Source organism: Pinus tabuliformis, chromosome Q (assembly GCF_031772625.1).
Source record: "Pinus tabuliformis cultivar Carrire ecotype Pingquan chromosome Q, CPIR1, whole genome shotgun sequence".
Classification (NCBI taxonomy): domain Eukaryota; kingdom Viridiplantae; phylum Streptophyta; class Pinopsida; order Pinales; family Pinaceae; genus Pinus; species Pinus tabuliformis.
Window position 1 is genome coordinate 1,044,379,278 of NC_142296.1, and position 26,942 is coordinate 1,044,406,219.

A 26,942-nucleotide genomic window follows, 5' to 3' on the forward strand; every position below is an offset into this window, starting at 1 on the left:
ACTTTGCACTAGTATAAAATTGTAAACAGATTTTCTTATTATTAAAAGAAGACAAAGATGACAACAGCAGGTGGTTTTCACCCACATTGGGTTTCCACCTTATATCTTGGTGTTCATGTGTGTTGCTTATGTGTGATGCTTTATTCCACTGTTGATAATATCGGCGATATTCGGAAATATCGCGATATTTTCGGCAAAACGATATATCGCCGAGAAAATATCGCGATATTTTCTGTTTTGAAAATATCGGCAAATATCGGAAAATATCGGCAAATATCGGAAAATATCGGCAAAATATCGCGATATTTTGAAAATATCGGCAAAATATCGGCTATATTTAAAAATTTGAAAAAATTATTTTTTATGCTTGCCGATATTTTTGCCGATATTGCCGATAAGATATTTTTTGGACCCTCGCCGATATTTTTCCGATACCGATATTTTCAACACTGCTTTATTCTGCTTTTACTGCACTGTCTAATAAATCTCTGATATACTGGTTAAAAGTTCAATACATGATAAATTAGGTAAATCAAAAGTTCTCTGCATATATGTTGGTTGCTTTAAGTACAGTCGCATATACACACTAGTTCACTTAGTTAAAGTAGCGTATACAAATCTGTTTGGAAAATTAAATTATTGATCTGATAATACTGATTCACCCCCCCAGTTATTCCCAACACTAGCCGAGATGGAAAATATTGTTGAGATGCCTGGTTCCAAATGATGATGTCATAACTCTTGTTTCATAAGAATGTCATCAATTAATATGTCAAGTCACTAATGAAGAAGTCTTAAGATGTGCCAAGTATTTAGAAGCCCTTGATGACATATGGAGGACTACATTTGATGATGTCATATTCTTGATAAATGACCACAATTGATGATGGCACTTGATGAGGTCTTGATAACATGGTTGGAGATCATTTGATGGTTGGAAGATTATTTTGGAGTTCTCCTAATGATGTTGCACTATGACTGCACTAGTATATGATGACATTGTTCTTGCGTCATGCTACATGGATGTTGCACTCCTACATAATGACTCTATGATCCTATCATGATATTGATAACAATGAAGAAGCCACGTTGTTCCAAATATTCATCATGCTGTCCCAAACTTTTTATGCATAAAATTTAAGGACAGTCACAAAGAAAAATTATTTTGGACACCTTGGAGGCATCCTTTCAAAATGGATCCTAGATCATCTTAAAGAGGATTTTTTCCTCTTTCTAACAAGCCTTTATTTGCCCTGAAACTCCCAATAGTTTGTGAGATATTGTATTTTTAATTTAAGGAAATTATTCCTAGCAATGAGCTGACCTACACTAAGTCATACAAGTCGGCCTCACTTCAAATAGACATGTCCCTTCAATTATAAACGAAATCTATAGAAATAGACATCTAAACACTTCATTTTGATCAGTGATTTGGGCAAGAATTCAGAGATACGAAGTACAGGAGAAGACAGAAGGCTGAGGAGAACAAGGAGACTATTGTTTAGGATGAAAAAAAGGATAATTTTGTTTGGGCATAAAATCTTGGTCGAAGCTGCCGTATTTGTCGTGGTCAACGCTGTTGTAGTTGGCATGGTTGAAGCTGCCGTAGTTGTCGTGGTCGAAGATGCCGCAGTTGTCATTGTCAAAGTTGTCGTAGTTTCTGTGGTCGAAGTTGCCGTAGTTGTCGTGGTCGAAGTTGTCGTAGTTGCCGTGGTCGAAGCTGTCGTGGTCGAAGTTGTCATAGTTGTCGTGGTCGAAGTGTTGATTTATTGGGATTGGACAAATAAAGCTTGTTGAAGTCTTCTCTTGAAAACAGAATAGGGCGGAGTTTGAGAACTCTGTGAAGCAGCATATTGAAGATTTGTGGAGATCATTGAAGACCATGATGCATTGAAGCCATCATGAGGTGACCTTGAAAAAGTTTTGTTTGGGTAACATGAAGAGAAGTGGTGACACCTTCATGTGAAGAAACAGGTTGTCATTGATGATGTGACGTGGAGACTAAGTGAAGGCGTAGTTGAAGATTGATAGGGTTTGTTGAAGAAGACATTAGGAGCCGTGAAGTATAACCAAACATATCTTAATGAAATAAAGCTAAGGGTTAGAACCCAAGGGGTTGGAGCCTCAAAGACACAAGGTTGGTGCCTTAGAATATAGGGTTGGGGCCCTAGAGGTTGGGGCTTCAAAGAGACAAGGTTAGTGCCTTGGAATATAGGGTTGGAGCCCTAGAGGTTGGAGCCTCAAAGAGACAAGGTTGGTGCCTTGGAAGATAGGGTTGGAGCCCTAGAGGATAGGAGTCCTCAAGGGACTAGGTTGGTGCTTGTACCAGAGATAGGGTTGGAGCCCTAGAGGTTGGTGCCTCAAAGTGAGAAAGTTGGAGCCTTGGGAAGTCTAATTCGATGCTTGGAAAAATATAGGTTGGAGCCTAGGGAATTGAAAATCGGTGTCTTCATCTAGGGTTGGATCCCTACATATATTGTACTTGATTTACTGTAAAGAGGAAATTAATAAAAGCATTTATTCTTATTGTTCATTTTGTGTTCTAAATATGAGTGATCTAACTGGTAAAAGTAACAATTGAAAAGAAACACTGGTTCACCCCCCCTCTCAGTATTTCCGACATAATACCTCTTTGGCCTCTTACTTTCCCTGAAGGTTCCTCATGGCACTACATGTCCTTGATTTCCTGCAAAGTGGATCTCAACCAGGATGGCCTTTTCTTGATTTCAAGAATAATCAAGGACACTAGTTCACTTGGCCCTTCTGGGCCTTCTTGATGATCAACGAGTTGTTCAGAGGAACTTGATGGACCAGATCCTTCTTGCTTAGGAGCTTCATGTTCCTCATCTTCATCAGTGTCCATTTCTTTAGACTTCCAATAACCTACATTCTCATCAAAGGACATATCCCTGCTCACTTCAACGTGTTTTTGTCCTAGAATATATATTTTATATGCCTTTGATGATTCACTATAACCAATGAATATTCTTTTTTTTCCTGAAAGATCTAATTTTCTTCTCTTATCTTTAAGAACATGAATGTCAACAAGACAACCAAAAATTCTTAGATGACCAACCTGGGGCTTTTTTTCCAGTGAATGCTTCTTCGAGAGTCTTGTCTTCTAAAATTTGTTGAGGACTTCCATTTTGAATGTAGACAGCGGTGATCGCCTTGATGAATTCTTCAATTGTTCTATTCTTTCTTTAGGCAACTCAATTTTGGTGTCGATTACAGGGGACAATCAGCTCCCTCTTCATCCCAGTTTCTTTGCAAAAAGATATGAACTTCTTGGATGTATATTCTCCTCCATTGTCAGATCTCAAGATCTTGATCTTCTTTCCCTTCAAGTTTTCGACTTCAGCTCTGAATTCCTGGAACTTGTCAAAGACTTCATCTTTCATCTTCATGAAGTAGATCCACGTCTTATGAGAGAAATCATCAATAAAAGTTACATAATACAAAGAAACTCCAAGAGACTTCACTAGCATAGGACCACATACATCAGAATGAATTAAGTCCAATAATTCCTTGGATCTACTTTCACTGCTTGGAAAAAATTTATTCACATTTTTTCCAAGCGCACATCCTTTGTAGACCCCTTCATGCTCTTCCTGCAAATCTAGCACAACCAAAACCATTTTTTTAAAGAAGGAAAAGCTCTATAGTGGAGATGACCATATCTTCTATGCCAAAGCTCACATGGATTAATATCATTATGTACAAGTGCTTGAATAGGTTGTTTCAAAAATCTATACAACCTTCCTTCACGAACTCCAATTACTCTTGCAGAATCAATACTAGCACCATTGGACCAAACAAGAACTTTACCATCAACGAAGGCTACTCTTTCTCCTCTATCTTCCAAGCATTAAATAGAAATCAAACTCTTCTTCAAACCCAGTACATATAATATGTTTTTGAGATGAACTCTATCACCTAATTCTAGTTCAATGGATGTCTTTCCAATGCCTTTGACTAGATAACTATTGTTGTCTCCAAGTTCCACTTATTGTGCTAATCTTCTTTCCAACAGACTTGTGAGATTGTCTCGATCTCCCGTCATGTGCCTTGAGGCACCACTATCTACTAGCCACAAGTCTTCACTATCTGCAACAGAACCAGTAAGAGCAGAGAAATAAAATAATTCTTTATTACCTGGTTCTTCATTCTTTGGTTTCTTTGGAAGTTCTTCAAAATCTGTTGCAGAGGCATGCTACTTTCCTTTTCTCTTTCTATCATTTGATCTTTCAGGACAGTCACGTCTAAAGTGACCATATTTGTGACATTGATAGCATTGAACCTTTGACATGTCTCTCTTTCCTTGAGGAGCAGATCTTCTTTCTTTCGGTCTTCTTTCTTCATTTCTTCTTCCTCCATTTCTTCTTTGAAAACCAAACTTCTTTCTTCCTCCACCTTTCTTGAAGTGCGTTGCATATGCTTGAGAATCACCTTCATTAGATCTTTGAATCCTCCCCTTGATACAAGCCTTGACTCTTCTTGAGTACAAATTGCCCATAGTTTGGAGCATCTTTTCTAGCACATATTCCAACTACAAAAGCATCCCATGATTCAGGTAAACCATTGAGTGTTGTAGTTACTAATTCCTTATCAGAAATGACTTCATCAATTGCTTGTAGTTGACCTCTTCATTGATATATCCTCATGAAGTATCAAGCTATAGTATCATTACTTGTCATTCTAACATCAAAAAGTTCATTCTTCAAACTCATGGCTTGACCAATATTATTGATAGTAAACAAATTAGTTAGGGCATCATACATTTGCTTTGAAGATTGAAGACTTGAAACATAGGGAATCAGATGATCCTTGATAGAGTCCACAATAATGCTTCTCGTTGTAATTTCATCCTTCTCAAACTTTGCTTTCTCTTTGTCTTTCTTTGGTTCGGTGACCTTGCCTTTACAATGCCTAAGAGACCTTCTTTCACAAGGAGAAGATCAATCCTTGTCTTCCAAGCCCTAAAGTTTGTAGCTCCTTCTAGCTTGTTTCCTTCCTTCATGTGGGAACCCATAGTTATATACAAGCAAATAAATTGTAGATTTAGGGTTTCAAGACTGACCTCTTACTAAAGAGTGAAGGCTTCTTCAAGAGTGATTACAACGTCATTTCTCATCACCAAAGCTCTAATCCCATGTTGATTTTTCAAGTGCAATAGATACAAACACAATATTTCTTTAACCATTGGTAATTACTTTGAATGATATAGATCGTCCTTTAACATTTCCAATTTATCATTAAGCAATTACACTTCAGGAATTCAACCATAAATCATAAACACAGTAGAGATCACAATGCACAAAAGGGAACACAAGATTTACCCTAGGAAAACCCACTTGGGGAAAAACCTAGCAACCTTTTCTATAGAGAAATTCTTCAGTTCAACAAAAGATATATCTAATGTGGCTAGTCAAAACTATGCTTATGGTCACACTTGGTCCACAACCCTCAAGTCAAGCCTCCAAAAACTCAATATGATCAGATCTCCCTTGGGCCTAAATTCGGCCTCCAGAATATGTCCAAAAACACTCGGCTTCCCAAAATTTCAGCCTGCGCAGCAACTGCCCAGAAATTTGGTCTATTCAGAAACTGCTCACCAGGAAAAAGTCACATGTGTGAGTTTTAGAGAGAGAGAGAGATGCGAGCTAAAGAGAGAGATATTCGTTCTTCTATTCATCCTTCTTCTTCTCCTTTGTCCTTCGCTTCGATTCCCAAAAAATGTCTTCTTGTGATGATATCGAATGATGTTCTTGTGGAGGAGGTCGAATGCCTTTATAATATATATAGATGTTCTGCGTTCAAGAATGGATGTGTCTCTTCACTAGGGCCGACTTGACTTGAGGGAGGGCCGACTTAACAATCTTGGAGCCAAAAATTCAGTTTCCAATTTTCAAAATTCTCTTTTAAATCCAACATGAAGAACATGTCTTACAATAAATCTTTCAAGGTCTAAATAATCAAAATGACCTTAATAACATGTATTACAATGATAAAAATATAATTATGAAGACCAGCCATAGCTACAAAAATTCAACATACAGATCAACTGAACAAAATGTTAGCCATTAAAGATAATGAGATCAAATTGCTTAAGACTTGTCAAAATATCTAACAGCTCCACTCCTCCTTTAAGAATAGTGTATTCAGAAGGTAAGTGCTTAACAGCTAAGTAATTAAAGAGAGGATCCACCACTCAAGCCAAATAAATGCTTACTACGAGTTGTCACAAAGCAGAGATGGTAAACATGTGTTTTGGTGCTACAGATTGCTAGTCTTTTGGGAATGGTTTGCCATTGAATTCAGTAGCCCCTCTTCAAAGGAAAGGAATTACTTTTGGGGATAGATGAATGGCCAGACAATTTGGGAGAACTGTCCGGAACACCATAAAATTGACAGGCATCTCTTTCTTTTTTTGGAAAAAGCGACGAAATGTAACTCTTACTGGAGGTGCTCCGCCTTTTAGTTTGGTTGAGATCACAGCTTTTAGATAAAAGTTTGCAGCAAATGATTCAACCAGAATTGGCATTTTCAGAAATGAGATAGATTCTCCTCAGATTGAACATGGAAAAAATGCTGTCCCTTCTTGTCATGTAAGTAGGGGTAGTATATGTAAGTGTATATTGGCTCAGTGATGTATGATTGTTGATGTAGTCGTTATGCAGCATGAACTAAAATATTCATTTTCCAAAAGTATATATATAGATATACATCATTACCAAATATAGTCCTTCCATTGGCGCATTAACTGCGCCTTTCAACAATGCAACCAGCAGCCAAAATGCATCCTCCTCACTCATATAAAGAAGAAGTAAACCTGCTAGAAACCCCATTCCCTGCATGATCCAACTTTCCAATCAACCAAAATAGCATTCAAATACACCAACCGAAACAGTTCTCTAGGATTTAAAAATTGAGATGTCATATTGTAAGCTAATGCAATTCATGTACTTAATTTGAGACTTTCAAAAACCATGCATACCTGCACATAGCCCACCTCTCTATCGTATACAGAATAGGCCTTTAAAACATTGTAAAGAGATCTCTGTCCAGGTCCATGTCTCTGTTGAAAGTAGACATGGGATGGAAAAGTGCGAGAAATATCTCTAATGATATCCAGTTCCGATGCTGATGTTTCATACAATACCAATTGCTACAGAACGAAGTGAACAATGTTAGTAGTATTCTTCTACTCAGCCACACTAAACAATATCTATTTAGAAATTAAATGAACAACTTAACATGTATCAACAGACAAATGATGGATCATAAACAATTAATCCTGCCCCACTGTGTTGTGAGATATTACATGCATTTTGCAACCAAGAAAATTAACTATGACCACTCTACAATCTCCAACAGGAAAACAGAGTGACATGCCAAAAAATTAAAAATTAAAATAGTGTTAAACAGCACTCCCACAAGTCAAAAGAGTTGTTTTATGCAGCTGTTTTCTACGTACGAAAAGAGTACTTGTGCAATTTTAAGAAAAGTAGTAGACAACAGAAGCCAATTTGACATATCTATATTACTGTTTGTGTTGGTAATAGGTATACAGGATAGTCCTTTCCCTTTTTTATAAAATCTCTACTAATCACTTAGATCTCTTGGTTTAGCGAGAAAAATACATGCATGCATTCCAATTAATAATACCAAGTTACCATGTCGAAGGAACTTAGCTCAAGTGGTACAGCACATGTTTGTGTCCCCAACTACGTGGGTTCAAGTGTCCGAAGTGTAAGATGGCCCTTGTGGCATTTATGAAATAGTTGTTATACGTGGTGAAATAGTGGCAGCCATGTGTACAAAGTTACAGATCCCACTAAGGGAAGTACTCATTCCTGTTTAAAAAAAATAAAAATAAAAATTAAGCCCATGGAGGCAGCTCAATTGGCGATTGTTGTGCTATGAAGTATTATGTAAACCATAAGATTCAAGGTTCAAATCCCCATGGGTCAAACCAACAAAATGAAAAAAAAAAAGAAAAAAATTAGCCCTCCAGGGGCAGCTCAATTGGCAATCACCGTGTTGTGAAGTATTGTGTAAAGCAGGAAATTCAAGGTTCAAATCCCCCATGGTCAAACCAACAAAATAAAACACCAAGTTACCATATTGAAGTCTTTCAGACAATACCTTGAGCAAGTAGAAAATAAGAAAGGCCCTAATAAATCACCAACCATGCAAACACCCAAAGCTTACACAACACCCGCACTGACCACAGACTGTATAACCCTCGTATCCACTTGTTCTCGATGTCAAAGGACCCCCACCTCACAATAAGAACAGGGCCAAGCTCATGGCATTGATGAAAAATGGAGTAAAACCTGGGCAAACCATACTAAGCCAATTGACACCCAAACTCCATTTTTAGTCACATCAAATGGATCTTCGCATATCAATGTTCATCATAAACAAAACCCTCTGCAAGATGATTCCAACAATCTCCATGATGGTGAGCCGATCCATAGAAAAAAGAGCATACTTATCAGCTATGGAACACCAATCCTTCAAAGAGCAAGAATTAGAATCCCTCAAGTCTCTCCAGATAAAAAAAGAAAATAATAATAATAATAATAATATTATGTCTTCTTAGCAGGGCGACCCCCCCTCCCACACATCTTAGACCAAATCCCAAACAAGTCAACATCCTCATATTATGTCTTCTTAGCAGGGCGACCCCCCCCTCCCACACATCTTGGACCAAATCCCAAACATTTATGTCTTCTTAGCAGGGCGACCCCCCCTCCTACACATCTTGGACCAAATCCCAAACAAGTCAACATCCTCTCTCATGAGGACAAGTCAATCAGGTCATAAGCTTTATCAAAGTCAATATTTACGAAAAGTGCCTTTTACCCACCAAAAGTGGGTGACCCCTAGGAGAATTTTTTTTCCTATTCAACTTTTTCAGCCAACAGCTCCTGAGAGCCACCTAGTAGCCGATGTGACATTCCATTCATATCTCTGCCACCCGCATCAGTCATATGTCTCCTCGCCCATTTTCCAAGAGCACAAGTTGGAAGGTGGGTTTCTAATCAAAGGGTACTTTATTCATTTTGCAATTGGGTGCTTATGCTCCTTTGTATTTGGGCATTTTGACTTGGATTATGGGGTGACTTGGAAGAAAGAAGGGTCTTGGCTGTGATCTTGTTCCCTCACCTTAAATGGGGGGTTAATTTTCAATCCTAGTCCAGTGGGACCTCCCCTAATGGCCCAATGGGTATAGGAGGGGCACTACTTGGGAAGCCATGATTGAGATAGTGTAGCCCCATCTCTCCCTATTCCATACTTACCACTTTCCATCTTACATTACAAGCCCCTATTCCACCTCCCTTCTTCAGGTTCAACTGACCATTGGTTCATTGGGATTTGGCACCCACACATCCTCATACCTGGGTAGGGCTTGGAAATGCACCCTGGGAGGTTGATGCAGCTAAAAGAAACAGAAAGAGCATATGATGGCCACAAGAAAAAGAAAACGAAAAAATTCAAAATGCAAAAGATGGTCAAGACTTACAAATTAGCACGTGGACAAAAGCCAAGCATGAGCTCTACCTCTCTCATATAACCATCACCCAGTTCCTGGGCCAATGTTGCCCTATCTCATAGAAGACAAGGAACTCTTGCATGTCCCAACCCCTGATGGACAACGAACTGGCCCATCTTAAAGGGGTAATAATTATTATACATCATACAAAGCAAGCTCTCATTCCTTGAGCTATGAGTAGTAATACAAAAAAAAACAAGAAAAAGTAAAAGGCATTTAGAGGGGTGGAAAAGCAAAGGCCGAGGTAACTCATGCATCCATGAATACTCCCTCCTCACATCTATACACCCAGGATGAGGTACTCTAGTATAGTCAGTGCCTTTGACCATGCCACTTGGCCATAAAGTCTTTTCCCCCCATTCCATCATTATTCACATGGCACATATCGATTGAAGGGTGGACCAAGGACATGTCACTTCCCCTTGGGGGTTGAGAGCACCTAATAGTATCGTCTATTAACCACTCCTACGTAGAGTTTTGGAAAAGAATCTTTATATGAAGTGTTAATTTTCCCATTTCTTTCAAGCTTGGTTCACTTAGATGCAATAATGATTAATGTACCTAATGGTGAAAGTTGCAGCACTGGATATTGTGTATAACTAGAAAGTGGTTCCATCTATAGGTCTGGGCAACTTAACTTGGATCTAGGTCCTCCAGAGGGACATGTTGACACCCGCAGGTGATGCATTGAGAGCCATGGGACTCCGAACAGTTGTAGAGCATCAATTGTATCAATGGGCACCTTCAACACACAGAGTTCCTGCGCTTTGCCCTATATCATTTATGGGATGAGGCACCTGGACTATCATACCCCCAACCACCTTAGCAATACTACAGGGTCAAGCAGTTGATCCGGGGCCTAGATGAGCTTTGTCTCATGCCTTGAGACATGGGAGGGCTAGCACCATCTTCAATGCCCTCAATGTTTGAGCATAATCAGGCATTCACACCACCAGGAGACCCATGAGACCCATGTTTGCACCCCATGCCCAAAATTGTGGCCCATGGAGGATTTTGCTAGAGATCTAGGGGCCAACCCCTAGAGCATGATTTTAGAGGGCCTCTACACTTGTCATGGCACTCAAGGCCCCCAATGCAAGCCCTAGAAGGACAATTTGCTAGCATGACATCAGCTTCTTTATCACTTCGGCTCACACGTGTGGAGATAATTATGTTTTTATGAGAGCTACAAGGTCGATTTGTGACCTTTCTTGTAGTTTGCCCATTATTTTATTGTTTGTGGGGCTTGTAGGCTAAAATAGGCCTTAGTAGGACACAAATAAATTAGAGATCATGTCATTGTGATCTCTCATCATCAAACATTGGACTTTCGGCCTCTTTAGAGGAACTCACACTTGCTTTCTTGAGGATGTTTGGAGATCTTTGTGTTGAAAAGTGTAACTAAGTTCGGTCTTCATAATGACATGTGTAATTGTGATTTTATGTAATTGATGTAAAGAAGAAAAATAAAATTATTATTGTAATGCTTGTCTCATGGGTTTCATGAGCAAGGACTTTTATTTTTAGTGATGGCTCCCATTGTGAACCTTTAGGATTTGTTATCTAGTCATAAAAGTCAATTTGAGTGTACGTCATGTATGAAGGACCCTTCTTGGGCATGTTACACATTTGTATGAGTCATTAAATAAATATAAAAGCTCTCTGAGACAAGCACAAGACCTCTCTTGCAAGTCGGCTTCAAGATTGAATTAATAAACTCCTCCAACAGACATGTCAACTCACCCTCTTCAAGTCAGCTTATTACAGGCTCCAACAACTTTAAATAGGGTTGTCCAGTTTTCATTTGAGACAGAGATTTTCTATGAAGTCTAAAGCCTAAAGTATGAAGGCCATCAAATAGGAATCCTATAACCAGTGAGGTGAAGAAAAGGAGCAATGAGGTCATCAGATTTGTTTTTAGGATTGTTTTTGGGCCGATCTCCTCTCACACGTGTGAAGGAGAGGATTGTTACTACTACAGAAAAGGTCGAAGTTTGTTTTGTTGTGATAGAAGTTGAACTCAAGAAGCCGAGTTGGAAGAGAAGACCATTCAAGCCAAGAGAAGGAGATTAAGGGGTTGGATCACCATATATATCTCACATGTGTTGCATCTAAGGTTCCCAAGGAGGCCGAAGTAAGGTACAGGTCTGAAGCAAAGAAGAGGAAACTGAATTCTAAAGGGTAGCCGAGAAGGAGGGAGAAGCAGAGGTTTGACTATTGTTGACTCAAGCAAGAAGGATCCCATCAAGGAAGGTTTGTGACTTGGTCTTGGAGTGGCAAATAGGTCAAGGGTCTTGGTCTTGATATTCGTCAATTGAAGTCTCTATATTTGTTCAGGTTTTCCTCTCAAGTGGGAGAGGTTTTGGCCCTAGCTAATAGCCTATATTCTGTATCTCTTGTCTCTTTATAGTTTACGCATTGGTAGTTGTTTCATGAAGAATAACGCTAATAACCTAAGTAAAAGAAGATCCTAATCTAAAGAAGTAAAAAGCACTCACAAGCAGTTACTAATAGAAGAGAAATCACTTAATTCCTATACCCTATATTTCTCAACACTTTGGATGCATTTTGATGTTTAGAGTTGATTTTGGATATTCTTTGGAGTTTGGTCTAATGGATGGAAATCTTGCATGTTATCTTGTAAGTACTTTTAATTGTTGAATTATTTCTTGAATGTCTAATATGGAATAATTGAACCTAGTTTATGATAAATTGTGCCCTAATTTATTGAAGATCAATTTTGAAAGTTATCTAGATGAATGTTGCATGCATTACTCATACAGAACATGCGATGAATCGACTTAGTGGTTAACTCGTGGTAGCTCTCTTATAAAATTCCATTTTTCCATCGAGTGGGTAAATGCTTGAAATTTGATTGCTAGGGAATCAAATTTCGGCCTCCTTAGGAACAATCTTGGCTAATCTTTGTCATCCTAGACTCCATATTCCCAAGGGACAAGGTACTATTATAATTAGTTGGTGATCATTCTCAAACCTTATCCATATTTTCTCTCCCTCAATCCAGCGCCTTCAAGGTTATGTTAGGAAACTAGGGCTTGGTGCGAATCCCTAGGCAAGGGATATTTTGGTGGTTGGAGAACCTAAACATCAAGAAGATAGTATTTGCCACAAAATCTATCTTTTGGAGGGCATCCACTTCAATTTCATCCAAAAATTTCCTTGCCCTAGTTGTTTTTGTAAGAGGGAAACCCTAGTTCTCCTTCCTTCAACTTAAGGGCTTCCTTAAAGGTTTGTTAAGCCTTGGCATAACTCATACATTGTAAGAAACCTTTTATCCTAGCCTTGACCTTTGGTTACTCCAACACTTGCCAAATTTATCAAACCCTAGGTCTCGTGCCCTCTTTTCTAAGTCTCCTCATAGAAAGTGAATTGCTTCCTTGTGAAGCCTTGGACCTAAATTGTCTTTCTTGAAGAGCTCCTAGTGAGGTCACTTCACACATTAACCATAGAATATCTATTATAAGTGATCTTTATTCTACCGAGACTCCTCCCATCGGTGAAAATCTATAAAGAGTATGGGGCTTTGGTTGTGGTGGTACTGAGCCACTACCCCATTGTTGCTTCTTGGTCTAGCCTATGCTTTGTCGGGTTTCCCGATCCAAGGTCTGCTAGATTTTGCAGCAACAGTGCCCATTACCCATCATGTCAACAAGCATACACATATTTTTGTAGCGTATTTCACATCATTGTAAGCCCAATCTCACAAGTTAAAGCCTTGTAACAACCATGTGAGGTTGTATATTAGCCTTTAGGTGTCCTAGACCTTGCATTTGGTCAAACCATGGCCAGTCTCTTTGAGTTCATCTCTTGCTCCTTTCATCTTGGATAGGATTGGACAGCCTTGGATGGGCTTACTTGAGGACTCATAGTTTTAGAGGAGTCTACTTATTGAGGGACGATCAGCATTGTATGGGCTAGCCCTTCTCATGCGTTCCTATATCATACCACTGCATGGTTATGTGTCTATTTAGTCTATATGTGGCCTTGGCCTTGGTGCAATATATCTCATTTAGTTATCATACATGGAAGTCTCACAAAGTCCACATTTCACATTTCCCCATGCAAGTAGTTTCAAAAGTCAAAAAGTCAACTTAGGCCCAATTTGTTTAGTTTGATGAGAGGATGACATGCCACATTGAATTTATAACCGTGAAGGCATTGTCAAGTTACAACTGATCAAAGTTGGTTCACAAGTACTATAGTACAAGTTTCTAGGTGGCAAGACAAGGGAAGATTGAATAGATTTTCACATGCGTTATGTCAAATGTGGTCTACCGAAAGAGACGAACAAAACCCATGTCTTAGATTTTCTAAGTTCCTCAAGGCATTTAATATCTAGCATAGGGGTGTGATGATGTAGCAAATGCAGTGATGATGTAGCAACACAGGAAATTATATGAAAAACTGAAGCAAGACCAAGGTGAAATCAAGCCAGTTTATAGCAAACTCAGGTGTAGGGTTGCGGGGGAGCACCAACCCCCCCCCCCACAAATCCGCTCCCAATTCGCGCTCTGCTCGGGAGCTAGTAGGGAGCTACCTCGGGAGCGCACTCCCTTTAAAAACATTTCGCTCCTTGTTTTTGACGAAGCGATTAGGGGAGCAGTCGGGAGCAATCGCTCCTTAACCACTCCCCTTCACTCCAGGAGCGATTTTTTTAAGAGGGGGAGCGGTCGGGGAGCGATCACTCCCGACCGCTCCCTCTCTTAAAATAGTGTTCCCGTCGGCACCAAAAAAGGCCGCGCAATCGAGATAGGGGGGCGACAGCCGACGAACGGAGAGGGAGAGGATAGGGAGGAAAGGGGAGGGGGAAAAGGTAAAAAGACCCTCTCCCCTCGCATTATTCACCCATTTGTTAAGTTGGAGAGAGCAAGAGAGAGTTTGGAGCTTGGAGAGAGCAAGAGAGAGGAGCTTGAGGAGCTTGCAAGGGAGATTGGAGCTTGGGATTGAAGGCCAAAGAGGTAGGATCTACACTCTAATCTAGCATTTTTGTATGTTCATTACTAAATTAAACAAAAAAAAAGAAAAAAAATTATTTCCCATTCCCATTCCTCCATTTTTTTGCAGACTCAAAACTTCAAACATCATGGCTATATGGCTTGGCATTTTCTTCTTGTTGGTTCCTTTTTTGGTTATTATGGTGTTGGAGAGTAGAAGGAGGGTTGATCATGATGAAGAAGAGGATGAAGTGGGTTATAGTGGATTTGATGAAAACCCTAGAGAGGAGTACCTTAGTGAGGAGGAAGAGAGTGGACATAATGAGGCCCCAAAATCTAAACAAGACCAAACCCCATCGTGGAAATATGTTAGTAGGCCAGAAGCAGGGAAAGGGGGTGGAACCACTAAATTTACATGCAACCATTGCAACAAAATTTACACAGGTTCATACACCCATGCCAGAAGGCACCTCTGTGGGAAAAGACCATGGGATGGAGATAAACCAATAGGAATCAAAGCTTGTGTAAGTGTGTCAACAATAAATAGAGCCAAATACATAAGGGAAGAGGAGGAATCCCAATACAAATCTAAAAAATCAAAGGGTTTCTTTGAACATAGCTCACAATCACATGCACAAAGACCTCCTTCAGCATCCTCGCATGGCAGTGGATATGGAAGCACAGGAACAAACATCTCTTTAAGGGGTAGAACTATATCAGATTTCCTTGACGAAGGGTGTAGGAATGATGTGGATTCAAAAATTTACTGGTTTCTCTATGCATGTGGAATACCATTCAATGTTCTTCGCTCACCTTATTGGCATTGAATGGTTTATGCCATAAGTGATGCCCCCAAAGGATACGAGAGCCATGGGTATGACAAGGCTAGAACCGTTGGACTTGATCATGAAAAAGAAAAAATATCACATCCTTTGAGTAGAATGACAAATTCCTGGACTGAGCATGGGGTTCCATTGTATCTAATGGATGGACAAATGTAAAAGGCAAGCCATTGATAAGTGTTCTTGTTGTGTCTATTAGGGGTGCCATCTTCCTTTCAGCATAAGATAACTCAGAAAAGTTCAAGCCCAGTGTCAACATTGCAGAACCATTACTTGAAACAATTGAACATATTGGGCTATACAATGTCATCCAAGTCATCACTGATAATGCTACTAATTGTAAGGCAACGGGAGCAATTATTGAGGATAAATACCCCAACATATTTTCGTCTGGGTGTTTGGTTCACACAATGAACCTTTTGATGCATGATATTATTAAGAACAAAAACAAACAATACAAATGGATTGGTGATTTGTACAAGAGAGGCAAACAAATGATAAAATTTATTACAAATCATAGCAATACCCATGGGCTTTTCCACAGTTACTCAAGATTGGCATTGTTGAAGATTGTGAAGACTAGATTTTCTAGCTATTACCTCACCTTCAGGCGCCTTTTGAAGGTAAGAGAGTCATTGGATAGCATGGTATCAAGTCCACACTGGTAGGTATTAAAGGACAAGGCTACAAATGAAGTTGACAAGCAAGGTTTTGAACAAGTGGAGGAGACCACTCTTGATGGTCTGCTTGGGGCAAGTGTGACGCAAGTATTGTAATTCATCAAGCCCATTTATAGCATGATTCATTTTGCAGATACAGATAAACCAATGATTGGGGAGGTGTATGAGTAGATGGATACCATGTTGGGGCAAATAAAAGATATTGTTCAGGAAGATGATCCCAACTTGTATACACTGATTCACAATTGTGTGTCTACACGATGGAATAAACTTAATGTTCCACTACATGCCTTGTTGTATATCCATATCCCAAAATACTACTCTCCATCTTGGTTGTGTTGAAGAAAGTGTAACTAGGTTCGGTCTTCATAAATGTAATTTTGGTCTTTGTAATTGTAAAGAAAAGGAATTATTATTTTTGTCATTTATAACAATGATTTTCTTGCTCATTGAATAGGTCAAGCAAAGGTTTAAGTGCTTCTAGGAAGTCAAAGAATCAATGTATTTGTTGAAGACCCTTATGGGCTTGTTATACCATTTAAAAATATGTATTAGAGTCAAAAGAAGACCTCCAAGCAAAGTCTCAAGCCTCCTCCATATGTCGACATCATAAAAGGAAGAAATTTGAATCAAGTCGACCTCAATTCGGCCTAATAGGAGTGGTAGACTCCTATATATAAGGCCATTCAACCTCACCAAATGGCAAGCAACTAATCTCTGAAATCAGCAAAGGAGAAGACTTGTAAAAGGTGCGAAAAGGACAAGACAAGGAGCCTCTAGTGCAGCGAAGAAGGAAGGAAGAGACACCGAGTTTGAAAGGGTTGTTTTAGGGCCTATTACAGTCACATGTGCGAAGGAAGGGAAGCTCATTCTACTGCCATAACAAACCTCCAACTACAATCATACAAAGAGTGTTGGTTGGGCTAGAAAGGAGTGCCAATTAGGCCTCCACTCAAGCGAAGAAGGAGACTACTCAAGCGAAGATAAGAGAACATGCAAGGCTGCAATTTTTGAATGTATCCTCCAGACGTGCAAAGAAAAGTAAGATATACTACTGTTGTTCAAGATCTGTAATCATAGTGAAGAAAAGAGAACTCAGTTGGGTTAGTAAGAATGACTTCTTCTTGAGTAAGGAAGGTTCCATCTCAAGCGAAGGAAGAAAAGGAAAAGGTTCCTTCTAGGGCATACAATCTAGGGTTTTTGCAGTTGCCATAAAGGAGTACCATCAGTTGTCAGAAGAAGGAGAATGAAGTGCTACAAGAGGAAGTGATCTCAGATCAAAGGAAAAAGGCTTGACTTTTGCTTGGAGAATCTTCATGTCAAGGGTCCAGGGTTTGGCATTTGTCAATTGAAGCTTCAATTAGAGAAATTTGCAGAAGGGTTTTCTTCTCTAGAAGAGAGAGGTTTTACCCTGGCTGAGAGCCAATATCTTGTGTTCTTGCCTCTTGTGATTTGGTAATTGTTTAATGGAGTAAGAGAACATACAATAAGAAGAAGAAGAAGAAGAAGAAGATCGTGTTAATAAGAAAAGTAAAAATACTTCACAAATTGTTATCATCGTTAGAAGAATCTCTTTATAACCTAGATGCCCTAGATTCTTCAACATGGTATCAGAGCTAAGGTGACACATCAAGGAAGGGCATCTCAAGAACACATACAAGAGTGAAGCATCAAGATCCAAAAACAAGAACAATCAAAGGTTGCAGCATCAGATCTACAAGCTAGGATTTTAGATCCATTCAAGAAGAGTTACATCAAGATTCATCATCTTCAAAAAGGGAAAGCACTCTAGATCAAGCCTCATCATTGGAGAGCTCCAAGAAGTCTTCATCACCAAGTAGATCTCTCTTGAAGCACCTTGAAGGAAGCATCTTGAAGAACTTTAAGACCCAAGAAGTCAAGTCATCAAATTTTCAAGAAGCAACAAGATCTAGCAAGACCTTTCTATCATCAACAATTTCAAGTAAGTATCTTTATGTCCTCTTTTGATCATATCAAATGTCGTTTTGCAAGGAAAGCAACAAATTGGTTGGGACTGCTAATTTACTTGCATGGAAAAAAAGGACTGATCTACTTCTCAAGGAGAATGAACTTCTGGACTACATCAAAGGGAGTATCATTGTTCCTACAAAGGAACAAACTCAAGCCCTAGCAAAATATAATAAGGATGAAACAAGGGCTCAAAGGGTTCTAATAGAATCCATCAAGGACTCTCTCATTCCTTATGTTTCCAAACTTGAAACATCAAAAGAAATCTATGATAAACTGGTGGAGCTATTCTCAGTTAGTACAGCTGGAGAAGTGATATCATTGCATTATGAATTATATAAGATGAAGATATCTGAGGAAGAAGGAATAGCTCCCTACTTCATGAAGATCTCTAAGATGAGAGATCAACTACAAGAACTAGGAGAAGTTATGTCTGACAAAGAAATGACAACTGTGGTGCTCAATGCACTACCTAAGGAATGGGGCAACTTCACATCAAGTATATATGCCAAGAAGGAAACTACCTCGTTGAACGAACTTTGGTCTCTATGCAAATTGAGAAGACTAGACTCAAAGCCAAGGATGATGTGAGATCAAAAGAATAAGCATTTGTTGCTATGGCCAAGAGAAAAGGGAAATTTGGCAAGTTTGGTCCACAGAGAAGAGGTAAAAGAGATATGTCAAAAGTCCAATGCTTTGGTTGTCAAGAGTATGGCCACTATAAGAGGGATTGTCCCAAATTCAAGAAGGACAACAACAAGAGGAAGTGAGAAGAAGCTCACATTACCCAAGAAGTGAAATAAGAAGATAAGAGCAAAAGAAGGAAGCTCTTCTGAATCTCTACTATGATTGAGATCAACTTCTTCACATAAGTTCTTTTTAAAATTTTGGGTAGCATAGGAGCATGTAGCTATAGGATAGAATGCATGACTTATGAGAATGGCATCTTCAAGAATAAAGGAGTATTATGTAGAAGCTTAGATAAAAATATTCATGTAGGAAGGATGTAGCCATTGATGGTCTCATAAAGGAATGATCATGATCCATCATCTTAGAAGGCCACTATCATTGACAAGAACATTTGCAAAATGAGGACTATGAAAAATCCTCCGGTGGAATCTTCAAATAGAAGGTTCATGACTTTCAAAAAAAGGGCAAATGGGGATTCAAGAAAGAATGATATGCGGGCTGAGAAAGATGTAAGAAAGCAAAGGAAGTTGAGATAATCTCAATCTCAGAAGCTATAAAAGGAACCTGAAATGATCAAGGAAAGAACAAAGATGAGGTATGTATGCATCTATGTGTTAGCCATGTCATCTGTGGTAGCATGGGAATTGCTCTAGCAGCATAGCCAATGTATCTATATTTTTCAGTTTAAAGTTGTGTCACCATTTTGTGCATAAGCATGGAGAAGTGCTCTAGAAGCATGATCAAGAATAGATCTCTTTCATTAAAGATATGCACACACTCTGATGAAAGACAACATGAGAAATGACCTCATATGAAGTATGAGGTGGCTGACTTGGAAGAAGCATATGAAAATTCAAAAAAGAGATCAGGAATAAAAAGACACCATGAACACTAAGAATCATCATCTGACAAGTTTGTTAAAGACATCTCCTGGAATAAGGCTCAAGAAATCTGACCTAGAAGAAAGAAAAAGATGAAAGGACCCTTGACACCTAAAAGGCCTTGAAGATATGAAAATGCAGGATACTAATGATTCAAGCCAACAAAGATGTCATGATAAAGAAGCCATCTCATAAGGTATCTGATTTAATGTTATGTTTTGATTTCTTGAATAATATCTGGATGGATATATGCAGGGCTACTAGAACAAGGGTTGTAAGTGCAAGTACGACTAGCATTCATGTGGTGAATAGAAATTCTTGAAAGAAGCATGATGACAAAGAAGTAGCCATATGACGAAGGTTCCATTTCAAGTCTAGAAGAAAAGAGTGATAGAGTAGCTTTCATTGATGGTAAAGTCGTTGTATGGAGTAAAAACTCAAGTATAGATCAAGCTAAAGTCATTGGCATTCGAGAAGGAAGACTTTACAAACTAATGTCTCCTGTGGCCCAAGCCCTAGTTCACATTGAAATTAGCCCATGTGAACTCTGGCATAGAAGATTCGGTTATCTACATTTCAAAATCCTTCCAACTCTAAGTTCCATAGTAGACGAAATTTTGAATCTGAAAGAAGATCATGACAGAGTTTGTAAGGGATGTGCATTAGGCAAAAATACCAAGAGACCATTTGGAAGCAATGCTTTACGGTCAAAAGAAATCTTGAATCTCATTCACTCCGACATATGTCGCCCTATGACTCCTAAATCTCTTGGAGGTCACCTATATTATGTCACATTCATCGATGATCATTCAAGAAAAAACTGGGTTTATTTAATAAAAACCAAGGATGAAGTATTTCCAAAATTTCAAGAATTCAAAGCTGAAGTGGAAAACCTTACAGGAAAAAGAATCAAGATATTAAGATTTGATAATTGAGGAGAATATACATCCAAAGAAATTATAGCATTCTGTAAGGAGAATGGGATTAAGAGGGAGCTAATAGTCCCATACAATCCCGAGCAAAATGAAGTTGCAGAATGGAAAAATAGATCCATTGGAGAAAGTGCCAAAGCAATGATACATGATCAAGATCTTCCTAAGTTCCTATGGGGAGAAGCCACGAAGACTATTGTCTACATTCAAAATTGAAGTTTCCACATATCTATAGACAACAAAACTCTGGAAGAAGTGTTCACTGGAAAGAAGCCATTTGTAGATCATCTTCGAATCTTTGGGTGTCATGTATATATCCCCATACCCAAGGATAAAAGAAAGAAGTTGGATCCTTTAGGAATGAAGGGAACATTTGTTGGGTACAACAACTCATCAAAAGCTTATAAAATCTACATGAAAGATGGACATCACATAGAAGTCAGTCATGATGTCATATTTGACAAAAGCATAGCTTTCAAGAAATCAAAACAACTTTCCATAGACTTTGATGATGAAGAACTTCCCATATTTGAAGAGGAAGTGAATAAGGGAGAAGAAGAATCACGGCATGAAGAAGAAGGTCCTAGTGAGTCCATTCGACCTGTGGTTATTCCCGAAACAAGAAAGAGACCTAATTGGTTAACCATTAAAATATACCCTACTTGATGCAAAAGGTCATGAAGCTGCAAAAGGATCATTCAGAGAAAGAAAGCAAGAAACCCAAAAGATATTATGGGTATGATGCATACATGACAAAACTAATAGAAGCAAAACCATCCACTTTTGAAGAGGTTGTAAACAATCAAGAATGGAAGGATGCCATGAATGAAGAATATCAATCTATAATGAAGAATGGAGTCTGGGAGATCATACCTAGGCCCGAAGACAAATCTATGGTTACTTCCAAGTGGATCTATAAGATCAAACATGCAGCAGATGGAAGTATAGATAAGTATAAAGCAAAATTTGTGGCTAGAGGCTTCTCTCAACTTGAAGGCATCGACTATGAAGAGACATTTGCTCCAACAACAAGATATACAATGATTTGATCATTAGTCTCTCTGGCAACATCGATGGGATGGAACATCCACCAAATGGATGTCAAGACTGTGTTTCTGAATGGCACAATAGATGAAGAAGTCTATATAGAACAACCCTTGGGATTCGAAGTTAAAGACAGGAAGGCATATGTTTGCAAATTGAAGAAAGAATTAAATGGCCTCAAAACCAAGGGCATGGTATGCTAGAATGGATGCATACCTACAAAGAATAGGGTTCACAAAAAGTTTTGTTGATCTGAACCTTTATATCAAGGTTGTAGATGGAGAACCTATAATCATTCTTCTGTATGTAGATGATCTTCTCTTGACAAGTGTAGAAGGTCGAATTGAAGAATGTAAGAAGCAACTAGCAGTAGAATTTGATATGAAGGATCTTGGGTTGATGCATTACTATTTGGGACTAGAAGTCTAGCAAGGATCTAATGAAGTCTATTTGGGTCAAGGAAAATATGTGATCAAGATGCTGAAAAGGTTTGACATGATGGATTCCAAGCCTGTGACTACTCCGATGATCACAAACTTGAAGAGACTAAGGAGTTATGAATCTAGCCCTGTAAATCCTTATAGACAACTTATTGGCTCATTGATGTACGTGGTGAATACTCAACCAGACATATGGTTTGCAGTAAATGTTCTCAGTCGATTCCAAGTGGCGCCGAAGCATGATCATTGGGTAGCAACAAAACATATTCTAAGATATCTATGAAGAACCACCCACTACTGTCTGAAGTATGATAGAAGGAATGATGTCCAACTGATTGGATATGCAGATTCAGACTAGGGAGGCAGTGAGCAAGATGGAAGAAGCACTACGGAAGGATGTTTCAGTTTAGGATCCTCCATGGTCTCATGGATGAGCAGAAAGCAAGACACCGTTGCCTTGAGTAGTGCTTAGGTTAAATATGTTGTAGCCTGTGAAGTAAGCAGAGAATCGGTGTGGTTGAGGAAGCTTCTATCCGACCTGTTTGAAGGACCGATGAACCCTACAATGATACTTTGTGATAACACTAGTTGTATACGTTTGTCTGAGGATCTAGTGTTTCATGGAAAGACAAAGCATATAAACAACAAGTATCACTACATACGAGAGCTAGTGCAAAATGGTGTGTTGCAGCTACAGTATATCTCAACTGATGAGTAGGTAGCTGACAAATTGCAAAAGTCACTTCCCAACAAGAAGCTTGTATACTTAATAGACAAGCTTGGGTTGGTTGATGTATCATCCCTAATTGAGAAGGAGAGATAGACACATTATTCTTGTCTTCAATTGGAAGACAGAATAGAGGATTGGGCATTCATTTCGCATCTGATACTCTTTAAGGATGAGATAGGGCATCCAAAATAAGAGGAGTCGTGGAGGACTAATATTCTTTGAGGGTTGTCTACCCAAGATAAGAATAGTCCCATGCAAGGTCATACTCGGTGAACACCCATGTGGAGTATGTACCTTGAGAGGCATTAAATATGTTGTCTATACATCATTGGTCTCACCAGCATTGTGTTTGGATCTCGTGGAGAGATATAGTTGTTAGTCAAGGCCTTGCTGTGTAACAATGCTCGTTGATGTGATGCTATACAGATGGATTACCAATCTGACTCTTTTTATGAGACCTCTTCGGATTGAGAATGACCATGTACCTCTTATGAATACCTCCCTAGTTAAAAGGGAGTGTTGAAAAATGTGTAACTAGGTTCGATCTTCATAGGTATGAAACATATTCTTGTAAATTATAAAATGAAAAGAAATTATTATTATTGGAGCATGGGTTTCATGCTCAAGTTCTTTTATTTTATAGGTCAAGCACCCATTGAGTGCTTCTAGGGTTTGTCCTAGGTTTAAGAGTCATTGTCATATATTGAATACCCTATGGGCACATAGTATCTTGTAAAGAAAATTTGTTTTGTCTTTAAAGCGTCGAAATTCCTCCAAGATCAAGTCGGCCTAGAAGCTGTCAAGTCAGCCTACATGAAGAGCCACGTCTAGCCTTGGAGAAGCCTATATATAGAGAGAACTCATCCTCCATTAGACACACTCATCTCATTCTATGCGAAGAAGAGAAAAGCAAAGGAAGTCGAAGAAGAAGAACAAAAAAGAAGAAAAGGAAGTCGAAGTGCTTGGGTAAAGTCTCTCTCTCTCTCACGTGCAAGTCGAAGCTAGGGTTTCTGCGTTGGGGCTATCTTTGGTTCGATCTTAGAGAAAAGAGAGAAAGGAAGTCGAGCGAAGGTCACTTAAGGTGTCTCAATAGCCCTAAGTCTCAAAGAAAGGCAAGCGAAGGGAAGAGGAGACTATACGAAGGAGATCAAAGTCTCTAAGTGGAGCAGTAGCAGTTGCAGTAGCTGAGGAGACAAAATTTCGAATCTACAGTAGGAGGTCAAAGTTCTTGCAGTAGGAGGCCGAGTTGATCTTGATCTTGGAGGGTATTTGTCTAAGTCATTAGGCCATGGTATTCGTCAATTGAAGGATCTATAAGAGAAAAAGATTTAAGGGTTTTCCCCTCAAGAGGAGGGGTTTTGGCCCTGGCTTGTGGCCTATATACTATGTCACTGTTCTTATCGTTTTGGTAGCTGTTTGATATATCTCACACAGTGATAATAAGAAACAAAGCTAACAACGCAAAAGATAACACAAATAGTTATCAAGTTAAAAGATAATTAACATACCCACTGCCCTATTGAATTCTCAACACACACACACACACACACACATATATTACAAATAAGTTAAATAACACAATATCTTGCAAGAAAAGAAAGAATGAAACACATAAATGACATTTTAGAAAGACAACCAAGTCTATATTAACTCTCATGATGCAAAAATCCAAAATTAGTGTAATGCCCTGTATTAATAAATCAAGAAATAATAATAATAAAATAACATTAATATATAAACAAATAAAACAATAAATAATAAATAAAAGATAATGATAGTAAATAAATAAAATAATAAATAATAAAATGAAGTTCATAATAAATATATCAAAATAAAGTATAAAATGAGTACGAATAAGTAAAGTTACCAAATAAACAAATAGTATAAAGGAATAAAATAAGCAAGATTTAAATTAGGAAAAAACGTGGAGTTAAGGAAAATTTAAGACAAAAATAAAAGTTGGCATGCACACATGGATTGTGTGCATGAGGATCCCCTTCCAATCCCCTTTCTATTTAATGGATGAAAGGAAGGTGAGAGGCATTCATTATTTTCGGAGGAGAATGCTAGTAGACAAAGGAGTCATTGGTAGTAGTAGTTGATTTAGGGCTTGGGGGTGGCCAACTATAGAAAGATTTTGGGCAGTTGAGACTACAGTTGAGTGGAGAGTCATCCCCAAAACTTTGTTGTGGTTAGCAAGATCCGAATAGATCCGAATAGCGTTACAACTCCAAAATCACTAGTACGATATGTCTTCTTTTTCCAAGTAAGTCTTCTCTTTTCATGTTCTCGTATATCATATGCTAATCAGTTGAAAATTTTTGTGTTGATTATTAAAGGCATGGTTTGATGTAAATAGTTGTATGTTTTGAATTCTAGGTCGTTATATATGGCATCAAAGAAAAGTTCTAACTCTTAGAGCCTATGGGCCTTTCCAAATAAAAGTAAAAATAATTGCAAAAATAATCATGAAATCAATAAATTTTTACTTTTAAATCATTGAAACTCCTTGTACTAGAATATGGTAACTTGTCATGTTTGTAATAGAATATGGTAACCATAATAAGGTAGCATGTGCACATTTATTTAATATGATATGCACTATACATGTTAATTATTATAGTCATAATTTTTTTTTTTCTTTTCTATATATTTTCCAATGAAATGGAAGCAAATTGTTATATGGTGAAAACCTTTGTAGCAAGAGGATTAAGGTGGAGACCACCCACCTCAGATCTATGTGTTGCATATTAATTGCATGTTAATCACGAGTAAAATAGGTGAAAAATATTTAAGCGTCCAACACTAATTTCCCATGCCACTTTTAGTTAAGGCTAGGCTAGGCATCTGCTTGAGGAAATTCTGCTACTCATGAGGCTCAATTAGACGAGTCGACCTAAAGTTAATTCTCTGCTTGAGCAAAATCTGGTAATAGCTAAGGACAGTGTTGTGGACGGTGTCCATAGGACCATGCAGCAGAGGTTCCTTCACTATGGCAAGTTTGTAGCCACCTTCTAATCCTCTAACGAAATCTTGGGACCGCCATATCTGTAAAATTGTGGAGGGGCCATTCTAATCGCCATAACTGAGAAACTTATGAAATTCCCATTCTATGATGGTCCGGCTCATCCACCCTGAGATTGTGGTGCTCTCCTCCTGCTCCTCTCTAATTACAACTACGATGTTCTCTTCAATATCATCTGCAGGGGAGAATGGACAATGAGAATTGGTCGTCCTTGTCGTCCTCTGCTTTGTTTACTTTGTTCACTTAAGATGCACATCCTAATTAAACTAGATCGGTACCTCTATGTTGGGATTAACCAACTTCTCTGTCTATGAAATGATTACTGCATATAACAGTTCCATCACATAGTGAATGCCTCACCAATTCCTAACGTCACTCTGGCCTTTGTTTCATGTGGTTGTATCCACAACAAGAGGTGCATTCAATTGAGTCCCTTCCCCGCCCATCAAAGAGCCAGTAATATCATTGACATGTTTAGGGTTTCACTTTGGGGGTGTAGGGTTTTGCATGCTTAACTTTTTGCGCCTTTTGCAGCAACAAAAAATCATATCTTACACATTCCACAATATTCCATAAGACAATATTTTATCAAGATGGAATGAACAATGGAGTATTTGGGAACCTCCTTTAACAATTATTAATTTTGTCAAATTAAACTTTGGGTTCACTCACAGATGCCTCCAAACTCTGTAACTAGAATTCACAAGATTCGATAATAGTGAAGAAAACCCACAAAATACACACGGGAGCCCTGCTCTCCCTACTCTTTACGGTTCACTGGAATTGCCTCAAGCTTGTTGGTTGAAGAAAAGATCATTTATCGAGATCAAAAAACTCTAGCTAAGAAAGGAAAGAATTTAAATTGCATTCCTATAACGTAGTAAACTGTAATATTCAAAAAAAACATCATTGCCTTCCCAAAAATTATTGTTTATTAAAATTTTGTTTAGAATGTTTCTAGCAAAGCCATATGATCCAAACACTAGAACGAAGTCACAAAACAAGGAGCAAACAATGATCTATGTTCGACATTAATGGTTACACTATGTAAAACATTAAAAACGAGGAGAATATATATATAGATATATATATTAAGTAACATGATGCAGGAATTAAGGAAAAGAAAAATGCATTAGACATTTAATACACATCGAGAAGGACGCCTAACTAGT

General features: G+C 38.5%; 1 protein-coding gene across 4 annotated transcripts in view; it reads right to left on the bottom strand.

Annotated features, from left to right (window-relative positions):
* Window positions 1–26,942, bottom strand: part of LOC149223078 (uncharacterized) — a 211,872-nt gene that overhangs the window by 92,916 nt on the left and 92,014 nt on the right. For all 4 annotated transcript variants that reach the window (XM_089385744.1, XM_089385743.1, XM_089385742.1 and 1 more), the window contains 2 exons: window positions 6,998–7,168; window positions 6,735–6,851 (listed from right to left, as the gene is read on the bottom strand). In XM_089385744.1, coding sequence (XP_089241870.1) covers window positions 6,735–6,851; window positions 6,998–7,168 — 288 coding nt within the window. The remainder of the gene's footprint in view (window positions 1–6,734; window positions 6,852–6,997; window positions 7,169–26,942) is intronic.